We start from the raw sequence: 21,092 nt of genomic DNA on the forward strand, positions 1-21,092 counted from the left end.
CGACAATAAACAGAACGAAGGCCGGCCGGTGTGGCGGAGCGGTTCTAGGCGCTTCAGTCTGGAACTGCGCGACCGCTACGGTCACAGGTTCGAATCCTGCCTCGGGCATGGATGTGTGTGCTGTCCTTAGATTAGTTAGGTTTAAGTAGTTCTAAGTTCTAGGGGACTGATGACCTCCGATGTTAAGTCCCATAGTGCTCAGAGCCATAAACAGAACGAAGTTTACCCGAGTCAGAAACATGACCGACACGTCTATCCCCCCCCCCCCCCCCTCCTCCTGCCTCGTCCTCTTAGGTTTGCTTAACGATTGTGGGGTGAGGATGGGGATCAGGCCACGAAGTTGAACGAGAAAGACAAAATAAACTGTGCCAAATCCTGAAAAGCGGACCGCGTACTAGACGGGATAAATGATACGGAAAATAAATAAAGAAAATGTATGGAGGATTAATGATCTGATTGTATTAAAATAAAGAAAATAATTGAAAGCGTTATGGTAATCACCTTGGTTAGAAGTTGGGATTTATGGCCATTCGAAAATCAGTGTTAATATCGTTTTTTTTTGTTTTTTTTTTAAAAAAAAACAATCATTTGGTAGCTACGAGCATATATGTTTCTTAGACAAATGCAAGAAAATAAATGAGATTTTACAAGCAAGTAAATTTTACTTATTTTTTATTCAAATATGGTAATTTCCCAAATAATCATCCTTAAATGAAAGATTGAAGTAATCTTATTGGCTAATCGATTTGCGCCTTACTTTCTACTAATGAAACTACTTATAATACATCATTTTCAGTACGGAGCAATGACAGAATTTTGCGTTAAAACGTTCACGGTGATCGCTTGACCTTGCTATGACTGTCTGTCAGATGCTTTGGTTCTTAAGGCACCATCATCTACGTTTCCAGAAACGTGCTCGTAACGAATAAAGTTACGTAAGAATGACCTTCTCCAGATATAAGAGCTCAAGAATTCGCGTCTGGCGACAGGAAATGATAACAAATGCGTGGGTACAGGTTAGGACAAAATTAAGTATGTGAAAGACCGGCTTTTCGCGACATCGAACTCACTTCAAACTGTCAAAATTCCAAATCTTTAAAAGTTTTAGCGATTTTGCCAACTGACATGACATTGTCATTCAACACGACACAACAAAGTTCAGTGCAGTTACTTCCAAACAACAATTTCAAAATAATGTTTTATTTAATTAAAAGCTTCAGTTTAACTAACTGTGCGCTGAAGGACTTTGTTTAACAGTTTCGAGACTATCACACAGTAGCATGGTCGATTCTTCAGTACTGTTATTGTCACAGCTTACCGTGTAATGCTGCAACTGAATACTTTGTTTTCTTAGAAATGCAGTGGCAGTACTGATATGAGGCAGGGACCAGTGCAACTAACGTTTGGAATTCCACTTTCTAGTCTGCTACATTTCATATAGGTCGTCAGTCATCACAAGACAATTATTTTCTATATAATTTTTTTTCCATTCCCCTGTGTCAGGGTGCTACAGCAACCGGTTTCCAATTATTTCAGAATACAAACAGTCTTGATTGCGAAGTTATTTAATGTCAATAAAGCGTCTCACCCTTTTCGGGCATTATCAGATCGTCCATAAAAACAATAAATCCAATTAGAAACAAACGGAGAAAGGAGCACGATCCTATCTTGTACGATTGGTGAAACGAACTAAAAGTTACAGAAACTTACGTAAAAGTAGCTGGTTATGCCCATCCATCATAGAGCCATATAAAATGGGAAATTGACGCAAAAGTAACTGCGTCCGTTTTTTATTTTGTATGGCTTTATGACGGAGTGTTACAGAACCAGCAAATTGTACCTAAGTTTCTGTTACTTTTAGTTCATTTTACCTGCGTAGCATTACAAGATAGGACCTGCCCCTTTTTGTTTCTCTTTGTTTTTCTTTGCCGCTCTCGCCTCCTCCCCGCCTACGCCATAACGCTCCGGCGGCAACGGAGGAGCCTTCTCCTTCCTTCCAGAGCAACCTCCTTACTTGGAGCTCGTGTACTTGGTCACCGCCTTCGTACCCTCGCTCTCAACGTGCTTGGCCAGCTCACCAGGCAGCAAAAGCCGCACAGCGGTCAGGATCTCGCAGGTCGAGCGCTGGTTGTAGTGCGGCAGGTGAGACTCCTCGGCCGCAACGCGCTCGAAAATGTCGTTCACGAATCTGTTCATGATGCTCATCGCCTTCGACGAGATGCCCGTGTCAGGGTGCAACTGCTTCAGCACCTTGTACATGTAGACCGCATAGCTCTCCTTCCTCTTGCAAGGAGGTTTCTCGTTTTTGCTAGACAGTGATGATGCCCCAAAAGAATGAAACGCAATATTGAGTTTAAATAACTTCACAACGAAGACTGTTTTTATTCTGAAATAATTCGAAACCTGTTACTGTAGCTTTTTTTTCACAAAATTATGAAGTCTTTGACGTGTCTGTTCTTCTTCTGTAATCTTGGCAATTGTCATACTATCCATCGATTACAGAATATGAGTCATGTGGTAAGAATATATTACCATCGCAAGTAAACGTGATGAATAGTGGGAGCAGGCGAGAGGCCATACAGACCACTCACAGAAATGAAAACAATAAATAAACGGGTGTGAACTACGTTGCCGCCGGCTGGGGTGGCCGAGCGGTTCTAGGCGCTACAGTCTGGAACCGCGCCACCGCTACGGTCGCAGGTTCGAACCTGCCTTGGGCATGGATGTGTGTGATGTCCTTAGGTTATTTAGGTTTAAGTAGTTCTAAGTTCTAGGGGACTGATGACCTCAGAAGTTAAGTCCCATAGTGCTCAGAGCCATTTTGAACTATGTTGCCACAAATAAATGGATGAGACAAAACTTCCAAAACGACGACGCTGTGGCTAATTAACGTCGCTCGATGTTGCACATCTTGACCTTGGGGCGTTCACTATTTCTATCTTGCTTCATTTTTCACAGTTCAGTAGACCTTCTTCCTGTTATCATGCTTTATTTGTGTTCAGTTTTTCACGGTCTGTCCACTTGACCATCTTACCACAAAATGTAAGGAGGTTACGATAGGGAGTTTACCTCGTAAGGAGACAGACCTTTACCCAAGTGGTTGTCATTATTTTGTGTAACGCAACTTTTGTACTTTGTTAAATATCAAGATGGTGAAACATGCAGTAGCTCCCTATACCAGTATTAAATAATTTTCTCATTGAAAAACTTCGCTAGATTTGTAGAAATTCTTAGAATGACACAAATCTTTTGTGAAGTAGCGGCAGACAGAAGCGTTCAATTTGCCAAAGCATACAAGGAAATGTTACTGATCTTTGCGGCTCTTGTAGTTATATATGAACGAACAGAGCTAAATTTTTTGTTTAAACTGCCATACTAAAATGTCTTTAACAAATTGCGCAGGATGTTGCAATTACCGCACGATAAAAGGGAAGGTTATGCGTGAATTTGAGATTTCAGCAATTATAACAAGAAGGTGTACTTTATTTCTTAAACATGCGAAGCAAGAAAAATGATCTTCCCTATCAAATTAAAAGGAACTTTGTATGACGTCCCCTTATTACAGTTATAAAATTTGTATCCGGTTTCCACCTAGCAGATGCCAAAGTCTTTAAATTGCTCAAAGTAAATCACGCCCCCACCGGTAGTTTCGAACTCTTATCATTCCCACCGTTATTAAATATCACCTTCCATCAATACATCGTGTAATAGGCGTTAATATTGCTTTATTGCCTCCACATTCTTCCATCTGTAGCAATTTAACATTCGGAATTCTTGAATAGTGGTAGTCCCACTTTCACCGCTTCACACCACTGCAACTGTCATAAGAAGACCCGTTTCAACGATGGCTAAACATACGCTGGTTATACTCTCTCCTCGCGCCGTGACTCAATGTGCCAAATGTTTTAGTACTTGCCCCATCCCTTGGTAGAAGGCTACCCTCAAAATTTAGTTATATTTTTATTCTAGGGAAAGATCAGCTTCTATATTCGTTCCATTATATAGTTTTCACAATATTTACGAGGGTAATCCCAACAGCAAGGTCTCCTATATTTTATATGTATATAGACCTGTTTATTTCTACAATGGTTTACATCAGTTTACAGCTTGAACATTTAGCTATTTTTCGACATAATCACCACTTCTGTCGATGCATTTTTGTAGACGCTATGGCAGTTTTTGTATGCCCATGTCATACCAGCTCGCCGCCATGCTGTTCAGAAAGTTATGAACGTCTTCTTTCACCTCGTCATCGGAGCTGAATCGCTTTCCGGCCAAATGTTCTTTTAACCTGGGGAATAGGTGATAGTCACTGGGCGCCAAGTCAGGACTATAGGGTGGGTGGGTGATTACGTTCCACTGAAACTGTTGCAGGAGAGCAGCGGTTTGCCGAGCAATGTGTGGGCGAGCGTTGTCATGGAGAATGTGTACGCCCTTGCTCAACGTTCCTCTTCTCCGGTTCTGCATTGCCCGTTTGAGTTTTTTCAGTCTCTCACAGTACCCGTCAGCGTTAATTGTGGTCCCAGCGATTCAGCTCCGACGACGAGGTGAAAGAAGAGGTTCATAAGTTTCTAAACAGCATGGCCGCGAGCTGCTAAGACATAGGCATACAAAAACTGCCACAGCGTCTACAAAAATGCATCGACAGAAGTGGTGAATATGCCGAAAAATAGCTAAATGTTCTAGCTGTAAACTGATGTAAACCGTTGTAGAAATAATCGGATCTGTGTACTTATAAAAAAATAGGAGACCTTACTTTTGGGATTACCTTCGTACTTTACAGTATAGAAACAATAAAGTCGAATATAAATAATACAAATAATAACGAGTAACGTCCTCTGTACAGTCACAAACAAAAACTGTTCTCGTAGAACACCGTTAACAAAAATAGACAATATCACTCATATACACAGCCCAGTCACATTAATGCGTCTACATGTAAAAAGCCTGAATAACCACTGTTTACGCCGGCCGCTGTGGTCGAGCGGTTCTAGGCGCTACAGTCTGGAACCGCGAACCCGCTACGGTCGCAGGTTTGAATCCTGCCTCGGGCATGGGTGTGTGTGATGTCCTTAGGTTAGTTAGGTTTAAGTAGTTCTAAGTTCTAGGGGACTGATGAGCTCAGAAGTTAAGTCCCATAGTGCTCAGAGCCATTTGAACCATTTTGAACCACTGTTTACAGCTCGCACATGTAGGAAGAGAGTCACCGAGGTTTGGGAAGGTATCGACCCTGAATGCGGAGCCATACCGATTCTGGTGTCGTGGCCAACTGCGCTGAGTTTCTCGGTTGAGGACCCATGACGCGAGCTGCCCTACTGAGGTGGTTCTAGAGATCCTTGATAGTGTTCAAACCTGAGGTGTTTGCTGGCCAAGAGATTACGGTAAATTCATCCTGGTGCTCTTCGAACCACTGCAAGCTGTGTGAAAAGTTGTATAGTCCTAACAACCCTACCACAACAAAGGTCAAAAATTAATTATGATTGTAGTGTTGCTCACGCTGCTAAATATTGCATTTTCGGGCAACAACAAAGTTATATTATGTGGCAGGTGTCATTAGAGAACAGTTAATAAAGTCATTTCTCGAAATAATGGATAAACTAGGCACTCATCTTTTCGTGTTTCCCATGCTGGTCTCGTTGTGAACTCATGGCTCAATCGTCGAAAGTCTAGGTAGTGATGATTCCAAGCTCGGATGCAAAGAGGCCTAGGTGTTATTCTGCGATATTCAAAAGTTTTAAAGATGTGTTTTATAAACCATTCTTGAAGATTAAACTTTTGCAAGTTAGGACAATGGTGATGTAAAAAAGTAATCAGTACTCCGAATTTAAGTTACACTTCTTTTGTATTACTTTTGTTGCAGTATCACGTAACCCGTTCCAGAACATCACTTCACAATATAAAACATACTTGAAAATATCTTCCTCACTGTTTAAGTTCACATTTCATAAACTGACTACAATTTACGTCTTTTTAACATGACAACCAAAGCTTGACTTTCTAATAACCGCTTACTCTCGGCCCTAAGGACTATGGGACACAACATCTGAGGTCATCAGTCCCCTAGAACTTAGAACTACTTAAACCTAACTAACCTAAGGACATCACACACACGCATGCCCGAGGCAGGATTCGAACCTCTTACCGTAGCAGTCGCGCGGTTCCAGGCTGAAGCGCCTAGAAACGCTCGGCCACACAGGCCGGCCCGCTTACGCGCCCAAAAATCAGAGTTACAAGTACGTCAATGATCGTAGTGACAAAAGAAAAAATACACATAAGAATAATATCATTGAAATATATATACATATCGATGTATCGAAGTACCCCTACATTAATGAAATCAAATCTGAATGTTGTCACAGAAGTATGTTAACTATTTTACAGAGACACAGTAGAATATTGCTGGTGTCGAGAGGTTGAGGTGATGTGCCGTAATGGTTGCGTAATTCGAGTACCATTACAACCCCAAGGATAGGTGAATACTTGTGTCGATTCATTGTGTCTCCCAGAGTGACGATATCGCCCAGGAAATGCCATGAAAACACTTGCCACACCATAATGCTCTCCACTCCGGGCTGGACCCTTTCGACGTTTGTTGCAATGCCATACACGCCAACGTGATTCATCTGAAAAGGCCACCTGTCGCCACCCAGTAGACGTCCACTTGCGGTATTGGCGTGCAAATTCCAGGCTTTGTCGCTAATTAACAGCAATCAGCATGCTTGCATGTACCAGGCGCCTACTGCAGAAGCGCATACGCAGCAATGTTCGCTGAACGGATGTTGGGGGGACTTGGTTCATCTGGGCGATCAGTTTTTCGTCTGTTCGCCCATACACATTGCAGCCATCATTTACCCATGCCACCTATGTTCCACGGTGTAGTACAGTTGCTTCAGCGCCAGTTTTGGAAAGCGCCATTTTGCCATACACCATGTGTACTTTAACCGTGATGGCACATAAAATGTTTAAAAACTTAGCCGTTTCAGAAATGCTTCCACCCTTGCCCCCAAAGCCAATGATCACGCACTTTTGGACTTCACATAAATCGCTCTGTTTCCGCATTACAACAACTGTACTGTTTTCCTCCTCCCACCCCTACATGTTTTATATACCTTCCATTGCTAGTGCTGCCACCTGTCGGTTGTGAGTGGCAATTGAGCATTGATCTCGAAAATAGGCGGTGGCTACGTTAGTGTGACTGGACTGTATGTGCAGGTGTAGTTGTCTTACATTACAACATGAGGCAACAGTAGATTAATGGATCATTTGTCAGTGAGAGATGATGTCACACTTTTTTTTGTCATCAGTCTTCTGACTGGTTTGATGCGGCCCACCACGAATTCCTCTCCTGCTCTAACCTCTTCATCTCGGAGTAGTACTTGCAACCTACGTCCTCAAGTACTTGCTGGATCCAGTCTCTGTCTTCCTCTACAGTTTATGCCCTCTACAGCTCTCTCTAGTACCATGGAAGTTATTCCCTCATGTCTTAGCAGATGTCCTATCATCCCGTGTTTTCCACATATTCCTTTTCTCTCCGATTCTGTGCAGAACCTCCTCATTCCTTATCTAACCAGTCCATATTATTTTCAACATTCGTCTGTAGCACCACATCTCAAATGCTTCGAGTCTCTTCTGTTCCGGTTTTCCCGCAGTCCATGTTTCACTACCATACAATTTTGCACTGCAGACGTACATTCTCAGAAATTTCTCCCTCAAATTAAGGCAGATATTTGGTATTAGTAGACTTCTCTTGGCCAGGAATGCTCTTTTCCCATTGCTTTTGGTGTCCTCCTTGCTCTGTCCGTTATTGGTTATTTTACTGCCAAGGTAGCAGAATTCCTTAACTTCATCTACTTCGTGACCATCAATCCTGATGTTAAGTTTCGCGCTGTTCTCATTTCTACTACTTCTCGTTACTTTCGTCTTTCTGAAATTTACTCTCAGTCCATACTCTGTACTCATTAGACTGTTCATTCCGTTCAGCAGATGATGTAATTCTTCTTCACTTTAACTCAGAATGGCAATGACATCACAATGTCATCAGCGAATCGTCTCATGGATATCCTTTCATCTTGAATTTTAGTTCCACTCCTGAACCTTTCTTTTATTTCCATCATTGCTTCCTCGATGCACAGACTGAACAGTAGGGGACAAAAGGCTACATTCTTGTCTTACACACTTTTTAATACGAGCAATTCGTTCTTGCTCGTCCACTCTTATTATTCCCTCTAGGCTGTTGTACATATTGTATATGACCCGTCTCTCCCTATAGCTTACCCCTACTTTTTTTAGAATTTCGAACATCTTGCACCGTCTTAAAATTGTCGAACGCTTTTTCCAGGTCGACAAATCCCATGAACGGTTCTTGATTTTTCTTTAGCCTTGCTTCCATTATTAACCGCAACATCAGAATTGTCCCTCTCGTGCATTTACCTTTCCTAAAGCCAAACTGGTCGTCATCTAGCGCATTCTCAATATTCTTTTCCACCCTTCTGTATATTATTCTTGTAAGCAACTTGGATGCATGAGCTGTTAAGCTGATTGTGCGATAATTCTCTCACTGGCCAGATCTTGCCGTCTTCGGAATTGTGTGAATGATCATGTTCCGAAAGTCAGGTGGCATGTCGCCAGACTCATACATTCTACACACCAACGTGAATAGTCGTTTTGTTGCCACTTCCCCCAATGATTTTAGAAATTCTGATGGAATATTCTCTATCCCTTCTACCTTATTTGATCTTAAGTCCTTCAAAGCTCCTTTAAATTCTGATTCTAGTACTGGATCCCCTATCTCTTCTAAATCGACTCCTGTTTCTTCTTCTATCACATCAGACATATCTTCCCACTCATAGAGGCTTTCAGTGTATTCTTTCCACCTATCCGCTGTCTCGTCTACATTTAAGAGTGGAATTCCCGTTGCACTCTTTAATGTTATCAGCCTTGCTTTTAATGTCACCGAAGATTGTTTTGACTTTCCTGTATGCTGAGTCTGTCCTTCCGACAATCATATCTTTTTCGATGTCTTCACATTTTTCCTGCAGCCATTTCGTCTTAGCTTCCCTGCACTTCCTATTTATTTCATTCCTTAGGAACTTATATTTCTGTATTTCTGAGTTTCCCGGAACATTTTTGTACTTCCTTCTTCCATCGATCAATTGAAGTATTTCTTCTGTTACCCATGGTTCCTTCACAGCTACCTTCTTTGTACCTATGTTTTCCTTCCCAATTTCTGTGATGGCCCTTTTTAGAGATGTCCATTCCTCTTCAACTTTACTGCCTAATGAGCTATTACTTATTGCTGTATCTATACCTTTAGAGAACTTCAACCGTATCTCGTCATTCCTTAGTACATCCGCACCCTACTTCTTTGCGTACTGATTTTTCCTGGCTAATGTCTTAAACGTCAGCCTGCTCTTCATCTCTACTATATTGTGATCTGTGTCTATATCTGCTCCTTGGTACACCGTACAATCCGTTATCTAATGTCGGAATCTGTGTCTGAGCATGATGTAATCTAACTGAAATCTTCCCGTATCACCCGGCCTTTCCCAAGTGTATCTCCTCCTCTTGTGATTCTTGAACATAGTGTTCGCTATTACTAGCTGAAACTTGTTACAGAACTCAATTAGTCTTTCTCCTCTCTCATTCAATGTCCCAAGCCCATATTCTCCTGTAACCTTTTCTGCTAGTCCTTCCCCTACAACTGTATTCCAGTTCCCCATGACTATTAGATTTTCATCCCCCTTTACACACTGTATTGCCTTTTCAATATCCTCATACACTTTCTCTATCTCTTCAGCTTGCGACGTCGGCGTGTATACCTGAAATATCGTTGTCAGTGTTGGTTTGCTGTCAATTCTGATAACAACCCTGTCACTGAACTGTTCACAGTAACATATTCTCTGTCCTACCTTCCTATTCATAACGAATCCTACTCCCGTTATACCATTTCTTGCTACTGTTAATACTACCCTATAGTCATCTGACCAGAAATCCTTGTCTTATTTGCACTTCACTTCACTGACCCCTATTATATCTAGATTGAGCCTTTGCATTTCCTTTTTCAGATTTTCTAATTTCCCTTCCACATTTAAGCTTCTGACATTCCACGCCCCGACTCGTAGAACATTATCCTTTCGTTGATTATTCAATGTTTTTCTCATGGTAACCTCCCCCTTGGCAGTCCCGTCCCGGAGATCCGAATTGGGGGATATTCTGGAATCTTTGCCAATGGAGAGATCATCATGACACTTCTTCAATTACAGGCCACATGTCCTGTGGATACACGTTACGTGTCTTTAACGCAGTGGTTTCCATTGCCTTCTGCATCCTCATGCCGATGATCACTGCTGATTGTTCCGCCTTTAGGGGCAGTTTCCCACCCGTAGGACAAGAGTGCTCTGAACCTCTGACCTTTGACAAGGCCGTTGGCAGAATGTGGGTGACTTCTTAAGCCGGAAGTCTTCGGCCGCTAATGTTGATTATTAACCAAAATTTAGGCAGTGGCGGGGATCGAACCCGGGACCGAAGACGTTTTGATTATGAATGAAAGCCGCTACCACTTTTTTTTCTTTTTTTCATTTTGTTCGGTATTGTTCGTTGCGTTTGGTCCGGGCGGACGTCACAGGACATCCGTTGAAGTTGATCGTTGATTCTTTTACTCAGTTTTTTATTACAGAGGGCGAGCAACCCTCTGACCGAAGATGCTCAGCTACCGAGCCGGCATCGCCTACACCACGGGAATCAGGGCCTCATTTATCCCAAGTGAACGTCCATAATATGGACATATTCCCCCCCACCTGTTGAGGCATTTAGCAATCTACACTCCTGGAAATTGAAATAAGAACACCGTGAATTCATTGTCCCAGGAAGGGGAAACTTTATTGACACATTCCTGGGGTCAGATACATCACATGATCACACTGACAGAACCACAGGCACGTAGACACAGGCAACAGAGCATGCACAATGTCGGCACTAGTACAGTGTATATCCACCTTTCGCAGCAATGCAGGCTGCTATTCTCCCATGGAGACGATCGTAGAAATGCTGGATGTAGTCCTGTGGAACGGCTTGCCATGCCATTTCCACCTGGCGCCTCAGTTGGACCAGCGTTCGTGCTGGACGTGCAGACCGCGTGAGACGACGCTTCATCCAGTCCCAAACATGCTCAATGGGGGACAGATCCGGAGATCTTGCTGGCCAGGGTAGTTGACTTACACCTTCTAGAGCACGTTGGGTGGCACGGGATACATGCGGACGTGCATTGTCCTGTTGCAACAGCAAGTTCCCTTGCCGGTCTAGGAATGGTAGAACGATGGGTTCGATGACGGTTTGGATGTACCGTGCACTATTCAGTGTCCCCTCGACGATCACCAGTGGTGTACGGCCAGTGTAGGAGATCGCTCCCCACACCATGATGCCGCGTGTTGGCCCTGTGTGCCTCGGTCGTATGCAGTCCTGATTGTGGCGCTCACCTGCACGGCGCCAAACACGCATACGACCATCATTGGCACCAAGGCAGAAGCGACTCTCATCGCTGAAGATGACACGTCTCCATTCGTCCCTCCATTCACGCCTGTCGCGACACCACTGGAGGCGGGCTGCACGATGTTGGGGCGTGAGCGGAAGACGGCCTAACGGTGTGCGGGACCGTAGCCCAGCTTCATGGAGACGGTTGCGAATGGTCCTCGCCGATACCCCAGGAGCAACAGTGTCCCTAATTTGCGGGGAAGTGGCGGTGCGGTCCCCTACGGCACTGCGTAGGATCCTACGGTCTTGGCGTGCATCCGTGCGTCGCTGCGGTCCGGTCCCAGGTCGACGGGCACGTGCACCTTCCGCCGACCACTGGCGACAACATCGATGTACTGTGGAGACCTCACGCCCCACGTGTTGAGCAATTCGGCGGTACGTCCACCCGGCCTCCCGCATGCCCACTATACGCCCTCGCTCAAAGTCCGTCAACTGCACATACGGTTCACGTCCACGCTGTCGCGGCATGCTACCAGTGTTAAAGACTGCGATGGAGCTCCGTATGCCACGGCAAACTGGCTGACACTGACGGCGGCGGTGCACAAATGCTGCGCAGCTAGCGCCATTCGACGGCCAACACCGCGGTTCCTGGTGTGTCCGCTGTGCCGTGCGTGTGATCATTGCTTGTACAGCCCTCTCGCAGTGTCCAGAGCAAGTATGGTGGGTCTGACACACCGGTGTCAATGTGTTCTTTTTTCCATTTCCAGGAGTGTATTTTGTTGTGGTCTTCGGTCCGGAGATTAGTTTGAAGCCACTGTCGACTCTATTTTGTGCAAGCCTCATCTGTGAATAACAACAGTGCAAATTGAGAACATGAAATCATTATATTTACAGATCAATAGCATAAGCGGTTCTATGGTACCAGGTATGGACCCTTGCTGAAACACCCATATCAGTACGTGGTGTAGCCACCACAGGCGGCAGTGCAGACGCTGACTCTGGTATCCAGTCAATCGTCCAGATGGCGGATACTGTCCTGGGATACGTCGTGCCACGCCTGCCCGTCTTTTTCACGTGGTTCTTGAGTTGTTGGTTGCCGAGTCGCACGAGTCACTTCTCGTCCCCTCATATGCCGCACGTGCTGTATTGGAGACAGATCGGAGATAGTGCTGGCCAGGGAAGTTGCCACACATCTTCCAGAGCACGTTGAGTTTCACTGGCAGTGTGTGGGCGAGCATTATCCTGTTGGAACAACACTTCACCTTAATGTTACAAGAACGGCTCCAACAACATCGTGCACGTACCGATCACTGGGTGGCGTCCTTTCCAGAAACACTAAAGATATACGAGAGTTGTAGTTTATCAGACCCCGACCATAAGGCCTGGGGTGGTATCAGTGCGTCTTGCACGAATGGACTCTGAGACAGCGCTCACCAGGTCTACGTCGGACGCGCACACAACCATGACTTGCGTGCAGGCAAAATCCTCTTCCATCACTGAAGATAACGACGCGCCATTCCATCTTCCACCTGGTATTTTGACGACACCAGTCGAACCGTGCACATTAACGATGTGTCGTCAATCGAAAGCGGGTTAGAGATGTGTGTGCCCATAGACCCTCTGCTAACAACCAGTTCGCAAGAGCTCGTGTTGACACGTCGGAACTCACGAGCCCTCTTATCTGTGCTGTACGATCTGCCACTGCTCCTCTTAGAATACCACGATCTTGGCGGGTATCTGTGTTGCGTGGACATCCAGAACCTCGTCCACGGGTATGAGAATGTTCACGTGACCGCTGATACCAGCATCTCGTGCTCTTTGAAAGTTGCTTTCCGTTAGAACGTTCAAAACAGGGTACTAGCACAAACAGGCAGCCTGGGTGACTGACTAGAGGGAAAGAATATCTTGTCGAACAAAGTGGCAATTATATCAAAACGTTAGAAACAGGCAAAATCTAAATGCAGCAGCCCATTACAAACAGTACTGTAAGCTGCTTGAAAAAGTTATTAGGAAGGCAAAAAGTATGTGATATGTAGATAGAATAGCTAAATCTCAGGGTAATATTAAAACCATATGGTCAGTCGTAAAGGAAGTGGCTGGTCTGCAGAGACAGGTCGAGGATATAGAATCAGTGCGTAGTGGGAATGTCCGTGTTATTGATAAGTCGCATATATGTACAGTATTTAATAATCACTTTCTGAATATAGCAGGTGAACTAAATAGAAACCTAGTCCCAACAGGGAATCATATAGCGCTCTTAGAAAAAAGTGTTCAGAGACTGTTATCTGAAATGCTCCTCCATGATACTGGCAAGAGGGAGATTGAGTTAATAATTAAATCACTAAAGACCAAGAACTCTCATGGATATGACAGGGTATCTAGCAGAATACTGAAGTATTGTTCTATGTATGTTAGCCCAGTACTTAGCCATATCTGTAACTTTTCCTTTAGGAGTGGTCGGTTTCCTGACCGATTAAAGTACTCGGTAGTGAAACCACTTTATAAAAAGGTAGACAGAGATAATGTTGACAATTATAGACCTATTTCTATGCCATCGGTGTTTGTTAAAGTTATCGAGAGGGTTGTATATACAAGGTTACTGGAGCATTTAAATTCACATAATTTGCTGTCAAATGTACAGTTTGGTTTTAGAAATGGTTTAACAACTGAAAATGCTATATCCTCTTTTCTCTGTGAGGTTTTGGACGGATTAAATAAAAGGTTGTGAACGCTAGGTGTTTTCTTTGATTTAACGAAGGCTTTTGACTGTCTTGACCACAAAATATTACTGCAGAAGTTGGACCATTATGGAGTAAGGGGAGTAGCTTACAATTGGTTCGCCTCTTACTTTAAGAACAGAAAGCAGAAGGTAATTCTCCGCAATATTGAGAGTGGTAGTGATGTTCAGTCCCAATGGGGCACTGTTAAGTGGGGCGTTCCCCAAGGGTCGGTGCTGGGGCCACTGCTGTTTCTTATTTATGTAAATGATATGCCTTCTAGTATTACAGGTGATTCAAAAATATTTCTGTTTGCTGATGACACCAGCTTGGTAGTGAAGGATCTTGTGTGTAATATTGAAACAGTATCAAATAATGCAGTTCATGAAATAAGTTTGTGGCTTGTAGAAAATAATTTGATGCTAAATCACAGTAAGAGTCAGTTTTTACAGTTTATAACTTACAATTCAACAAGAACCGATATTTTGATCAGACAAAAGGGGCATATTATAAGCGAGACGGAACAGTTCAAGTTCCTAGGCGTTTGGATAGATAGTAAGCTGTTGTGGAAAGGATCTTGTTCAGAAACTAAATGCTGCTTTATTTACCATTAGGACAGTATCTGAAATAAGTGACAGTTCAACACGAAAAGTAGTCTACTTCGCATATTTTCATACGCTTATGTTGTATGGTATTATTTTTTGGGGTAATTCTTCTGATTCAAAAAGGGTATTTTTGGCTAAAAACGGTCTGTTCGAGCTATATGTGGTGTAATTTCGAGAACCTCTTGTCGACCCCTATTCAATAGTCTTGGAATTCTGACATTGCCCTCACAGAATATATTTTCTTTAATGTCGTTTCTTGTTAGCAATATTAGCTTATTCCCAAGAGTTAGCAGCTTTCACTCAGTTAATACTAGGCAGAAATCCAATCTGCATGTGGAATGCACTTCCGTGACTGTTGTGCAGAAAGGAGTGCAGTATTCTGCTGCATCCATTTTCAATAAGCTACCACAAGAACTCAAAAATCTTAGCTGTAGCCCAAACACTTTTAAGTCTAAACTGAAGAGTTTCCTCATGGCTCACTCCTTCTATTCTGTCGAGGAGCTCCTGGAAGAGCTAAAAAATTAAGTAAATTCCAGTGTTACATTGTTGATTTTCTTTATTTAAACTTACGAATTGTCGCCTGAATATGTTTTTTATATTTCATTTTATCTGTTTCTACTATCGTGTTATAATTTCATCTATTGACTCGTTCCATGACCATGGAGACTTCTCCTTAATTTGGTCCCAAGGAAAAATAAATAAATAAATAAGTAAAATAAATAAATCGTTGCACTACTGACGCAGTACGTCCAACTCGTACGGCAATTCTACGAAAGTACCATCCCGCCACTCGGAAGGCCACAATTTGACCCCTTTCAAATCTGTTAATTTGGCTGTAGAAAGCACGAGTGCGTCTTTGTGGCACGTTTGCACTGCACTGAACCTTCTGGCTGTGAGCATTTTCTATGAAAGGATAGAGACAGATGGCGCTCTTGTATCTATGCCACTATGCTCTCTGATGGTGTACAGCGTTGAAACCACTATCAGTACATTTTATATGCCCCAGGTGGCATATGCCGTCATCCGATCAAAATCGATGTCGTCTTTCGAGGTGTACTATTTTTTTTCCGGCAGTGTATGTGTGTCATGTTCCCTTCAAGACTACGAAATTTGTATACAGCCGAATGCTTGAGTGGTATTTCAAGTTTCTTAGCAAGAACTGAGTAAAATCTTTGCCTGGATATTTCTTCAAACTTGTAACCAATATAGGCGAGGATATTTGATTGCCATAGGATTCTTGGGCCCGGGTCTTTGACCTGTGAGGGACGCTGATCACTCAGCTATGGAGGCCGGCGTCTCGAGAGTGGAAACATCAGCGTTAAACTAAATTTTACACCCGCGAGTCCTCGTGTTTTAATTGTAGAACATGTGGCTTTTCAAGTCTCTGTTTGCCCATCTTCCCAATGGTGACTGCTAGTTTCGAAACTTATTTTATTTGGCTACCAGTTTCGGCGATTTACTACGTCATCTTCAGTCGGCAGATAATGGTTGAAGAGATCGCTATAACAAGCAGAAATATACTAATATCGGTATTGCTAGCCCCTGTTTTGACCAGAATCGCGGTGGAACCTTCCCACACGTCGGTCAGGGGCTGAAGGTGGCGTAGTAAATCGCTGAAACTGAAAGCCAAATAAAATAAGTTTGGAAGCTAGACGGCTGAAAGGTGTTTGATTTGAGATCCTGAGTGGCTTAACAGGTTCTGGTTTGTATTTTAGTTTTGAATATTTTGGGATTGCAACTTTCCTGCCTGGTATCCGCCGCAAACGGAACATATAACACTTGGAACCCCAGACATGCAGACACATTCTTAAACTCGCGCGCCAAAGTGTTCACTTACCAATGGTACCAGCGGCCCAAAGTAAGAGCGAATTTAGGATGAAGTGCCAATTCATTGACAGTTTCCCTTGTTTGCAGATGCTGCTGCTCGTGCTGTTCGCCGTCGCTGTTGTGTGCTGGGTGCTGCACCGATGGATCAACATGAAGCCCAAGAACTTCCCTCCAGGTGAGATGATGTTTCGTATGGGGGCGCTCAACTGCGTGGCCATCAGCGCCCGTACAAAGTCCCAATTTTTACACAATCCAATCCAGCCACCGTTACGAATGACGATGATGATGAAATTATGAAGGCAACAGAAACACAAAGTCCCTGAGTAGAGAAAATCCTCAGCCCGGTGTGCAGAAGGCTTCGGCAGAGTGGCCATTATTGTCGGAAATCTGCTGTATGTCTATCTATGACCCTTCTTCACAGAAGGGAACGTCTAGAGTCCAGAGTCGAGCCATCAACATGCCACCTGGACGGTCAAACAGTGGGCCAATGTTGTTTTCACAGATGAGTCCCGGTTTAGTCTGCAGAGTGATTCTCGATTGATTCGCATCTCGAGGACACGTGGAACACTATTTCAGGACAAAAACGTTGTGGAAAGAGACCGGTATCTACGAGGATCCCTAATGGTGTGGGAAGGGATTATGTTTACCACTCGAACCCCTCTTCATGAAATTGTGCGGGTTAATCGGCAAGGTTTAGGTGGTGTCAGGTATCGTGACGAGATCTTGGGACCTCATTTGCGGTTGTTGCGAGGTGCTGTGGGCCCAGACTTCATACTGATGGACGACAATGCTCGACCTCATAGAGCACGGGTGGTTGATTTTTCCTGAAAGACGGAAGATATTCCATCCATGTGGGGGGCTTTCACGCTCTCCGGATTTGAATCCCATAGAACAAGTCTGGGATGCAGTAGGGAGACGGCTTGCAACACATCAGCATCCACCAACCACTCTCCAAGACTGCGAGCAGCTCTGCAGGAAGAATGGGAGTCATTGCATCAACATGCGACTGATGACATTATTCATAGCATGCCCCTTCGCTGTCAGGCCTATATTGCTGCCAGAAATGGGCACACCCCATACTGAACACATTAACCAGTTGCCACCTTTGTGACATTCGCTAAACTTCAAAGACCTTACTGTTACACATCATTGGATTGATCTCGATAACCGCTATCAGAAAATAAGTACCAAACTATAGCATGCCATTAAAAAAAAAAAGGTTGACCTTCATATCTCTGAAGCGACCCCGACCCCACCTTGCAACAAAAAACCAACGTGTGTATGTGTGTGTGTGTGTGTGTGTGTGTGTGTGTGTGTGTGTGTGTATAATGTCTATCCAAATTTCGCGTCAGTCGCATAAGAGTGGTGCTACTAGCGCCACTCTGAGTATGCAAATCAGGTTTGCTGTAACTGCACGCCGTAACGGTTGTGGGCGTTAGTTAGCTTTGAGATTGCGCGGGGTGTGATGATGTTAGTCAAGAATGCCTTATGCCGATAAAGACGCCATTATCAGCACCTCACTGAGTTTGAATGAGGTCCTGTAGTATGGCTACAACAAGCTGGATGTTCCTTCTGCAGTACTGTAGGAAGACTTCTCAGCAATGTAGCCGCTGTACATGATGCTGACAGCGTTGGTCACGAGAATGTACAGTCGTAAGAAGACCACGCTGCGGATGGCCACGCGGCACTACCGAGAGAGAAGACCGTCATGTCCAGCGTATGGCTTTGGTGCATCGTACTGCATCTGCAGCAGCAATATGAGCAGCAGTTGGAACCACACTGACACGGCGAACTCTTATAAATCGGTTACTTAAATGACAGTTCCGAGCCAGATGCCATGTAGCGTGCATTCCACTGATCCCAAATTATGGCCATTTGAGACTGCAGTGGTGTCAAGTGAGAGCTCATTGGCGGGGAGGGTGGAGGTCTGTTGTGTTTTCTGATGCCAGCTGGTTCTGCCTCGGTGTTGATGATGGCAGTGCGTTGGTTAGAAGGTGGCTGGTTGAGGGTGTGCAGCCAACCTTTCTTGCGTGCTGGGTCCTAGACCAGGAGTTATGGTCTGGTATGGTAGCAGGAGCATTCTCATCGTTATTCTACGCAGCGTCACTGCAAAATTGTTTGTTAGTGTGGCGGTTGGGCCTGTTATGCTGCCGTTCACGAACAGCGTTCCAGGGGGTCTTTTTCAACAGGATAACGCTGGCCCACATACCACTGCTGTAACCCACCAAGCTCGACGGAGTGTCGACATGTTGCCTTGGCCTCCTCGATCCAAGCGAGCACATATGGGCCGTCGTTGGACGGCATCTCCATCGTCATCCACAACCAGCATCAACTGTCCCTGTATTGACCGACCAAGGGCAACAGAAATGGAACTTCACCCCACAAACTGACATCCGGCACCTTCACAACATAATGCACGCACCTTTGCATGCTTGCATTCAACATTCTAGCTATTACACCAGTTATTAATGTACCAGCATTTCCGATTTGCAGTAGCTTATCTCGCACTTCCATTAACCTGTGATCTTACAACGTCAATCACTAAAATATGTTACCTAGACCAATGTATTCCCGAAATTTCGTTACTCTACGTTAATTACCTTTTAGTGTTGTGACTTTTTTCCGTCAGTATATGAGGAAGAGAGCAGTTTTATCATTGACTAAACTGCCTATTGGCTTCCGTCTCGGGTTCTTCGGCCGACGTTCATCTAATGAAACGTAATTTGTGGAGTACCCATTGCTCCTCAGAACAGTTTCCAGGTGTTGCATTTCTCGTTTGAGGTGTTGCGGCTCACATATTCGTCCTGCTCTCGTTACGAGCGTACTAATCATGCCTCTTTTCTTGCTCGGGTGGTGGTTTGACAGTTTGTGCAGGTATCGGTCCGTGTGTGTCGGTTTTCGATACACGCTGTGTCCCAGGTACTCCACAAATTACGTTAGAAGTGTAACAGAGCCAAACACTCGGCGATGTAAGGAACCAGAAAAAGAAATGTCGGGTACGGCCTTTCTGCCATACATTCCCAGAGTGACGAACAGAATCGGCCGTATATTGCGCAAACACGGCATAAAGACGATTTTCAAACCGGCAAGGAAGATCAAAGAGTGTCTTAGATCGGCGAAGGAGAAAAGAGACCCACTTGCAATGTCGGGAATATACCGTATACCATGCACATGCGGAAAAGTTTATGTCGGAATGACTGGACGATCAATTAACACCAGGATCAAAGAACATAAGTGACATTGCAGGTTGGGGCAGGTGGAGAAATCGGCCTTGGCAGAGTACGCACTGAATGAGACCGACCACGTAATAAAATTCGCCGACACGAAAGTTCTGGCTGTAGAGAAGCACTATCACACGCGCTTGTTCAGAGAAGCTGTAGAAATACAAAAACACGCGAACAGTTTCAACAAGATAGAGGAAAGCCTTAAGTTAATCGGAACCTGGCTTCCCGTACTGCAGCGAACGACCGTCGAAGGTAGCAAGAGGAGAACCGCACCGGAAATGACCGCGGAGAAGCCCTCGGACGTTGGCGCGCCAGGTACATATAGTCTGCGGCCGCGAGCCCGCCTCCAGTTCACCGCCGGTAATGGAGGGTGAAGCTTTGACAATGCCAGCCACTCGTGCTGGCGAAACGTCAGAAGAATCATTAGATGAACGTCGGCCGAAGAACCCGAGACAGAAGCCAATAGGCAGTTTGTCAACAAGTGGCCACGAAAGCCTGAACAATTTTGTAGTTTTATCATTGTTAACCGCACCAATCACAGTGAGCTGCATCTACACCACTCCGCAAACCACTCCACGGTGTATGGTGGAGGGTGCTTTGTGCACCACTGCCACTTCCTCCATTCCCTGTTCCAGTTGCGAATGGTTCGCGGGAACAACGATTGATGGTAAGTCTCCGAGTGAGCTTGAATGTCTCGAACCTTCATAGTCTTTTTGTGAGATGTACGTAGCAGGAAGCAATATATTGCTTGGGTGTTCTAGGAACGTTTTCATTTGTAACTCTGACAGTAAACGACGCTGTGTGCAGAACGCCGTTTTGTAGTGTCTGCCATTCGAGTTGGCTGAGCATTTCCGAGACGCTTTCGCACTTAATAAATGAACCTGTAGCGAAACGTGCTGCTGTTCTGCGGATCCTCTGTAACTGGTGTTTTCTAAGCCACCTTCTTTGTGGAAATAAGAGCTTTCTCTCAATGAATCTCAGCCTGGCACTGCCTTACCTGGCCATTCCACTTTAAATCGCTCCGAACCCAGCCTCCTAGATATTTTATCGATGTGACTGCTTCTAGTGATTATCCTGCACTCGTGCGATGATACTTTAGTATCCCCGTCAGTGGACGTCACATAACGATGTAGTCTTCCCATAGTTCAGGTGTTACCATGTCACCGTCGGCCTGTGAAGTACCCGTGCCGGATGTGTTCAGGAGCGGCAGAGTCACGCCTTCTGCAGGTACTATAGTGGCGCCAAAGGAT

At 44.6% G+C, this 21,092-nt stretch overlaps 1 protein-coding gene across 1 annotated transcript in view; it reads left to right on the forward strand.

Moving 5' to 3' along the window:
- LOC126484357 (methyl farnesoate epoxidase-like) overlaps positions 1 to 21,092 on the forward strand; it is a 204,519-nt gene that overhangs the window by 66,359 nt on the left and 117,068 nt on the right. The window contains exon 2 of the mRNA XM_050107827.1: positions 16,706 to 16,793. Coding sequence (XP_049963784.1) covers positions 16,706 to 16,793 — 88 coding nt within the window. The remainder of the gene's footprint in view (positions 1 to 16,705; positions 16,794 to 21,092) is intronic.

The sequence above is a fragment of the Schistocerca serialis genome, chromosome 6, assembly GCF_023864345.2.
Source record: "Schistocerca serialis cubense isolate TAMUIC-IGC-003099 chromosome 6, iqSchSeri2.2, whole genome shotgun sequence".
In the NCBI taxonomy this organism is placed as follows: domain Eukaryota; kingdom Metazoa; phylum Arthropoda; class Insecta; order Orthoptera; family Acrididae; genus Schistocerca; species Schistocerca serialis.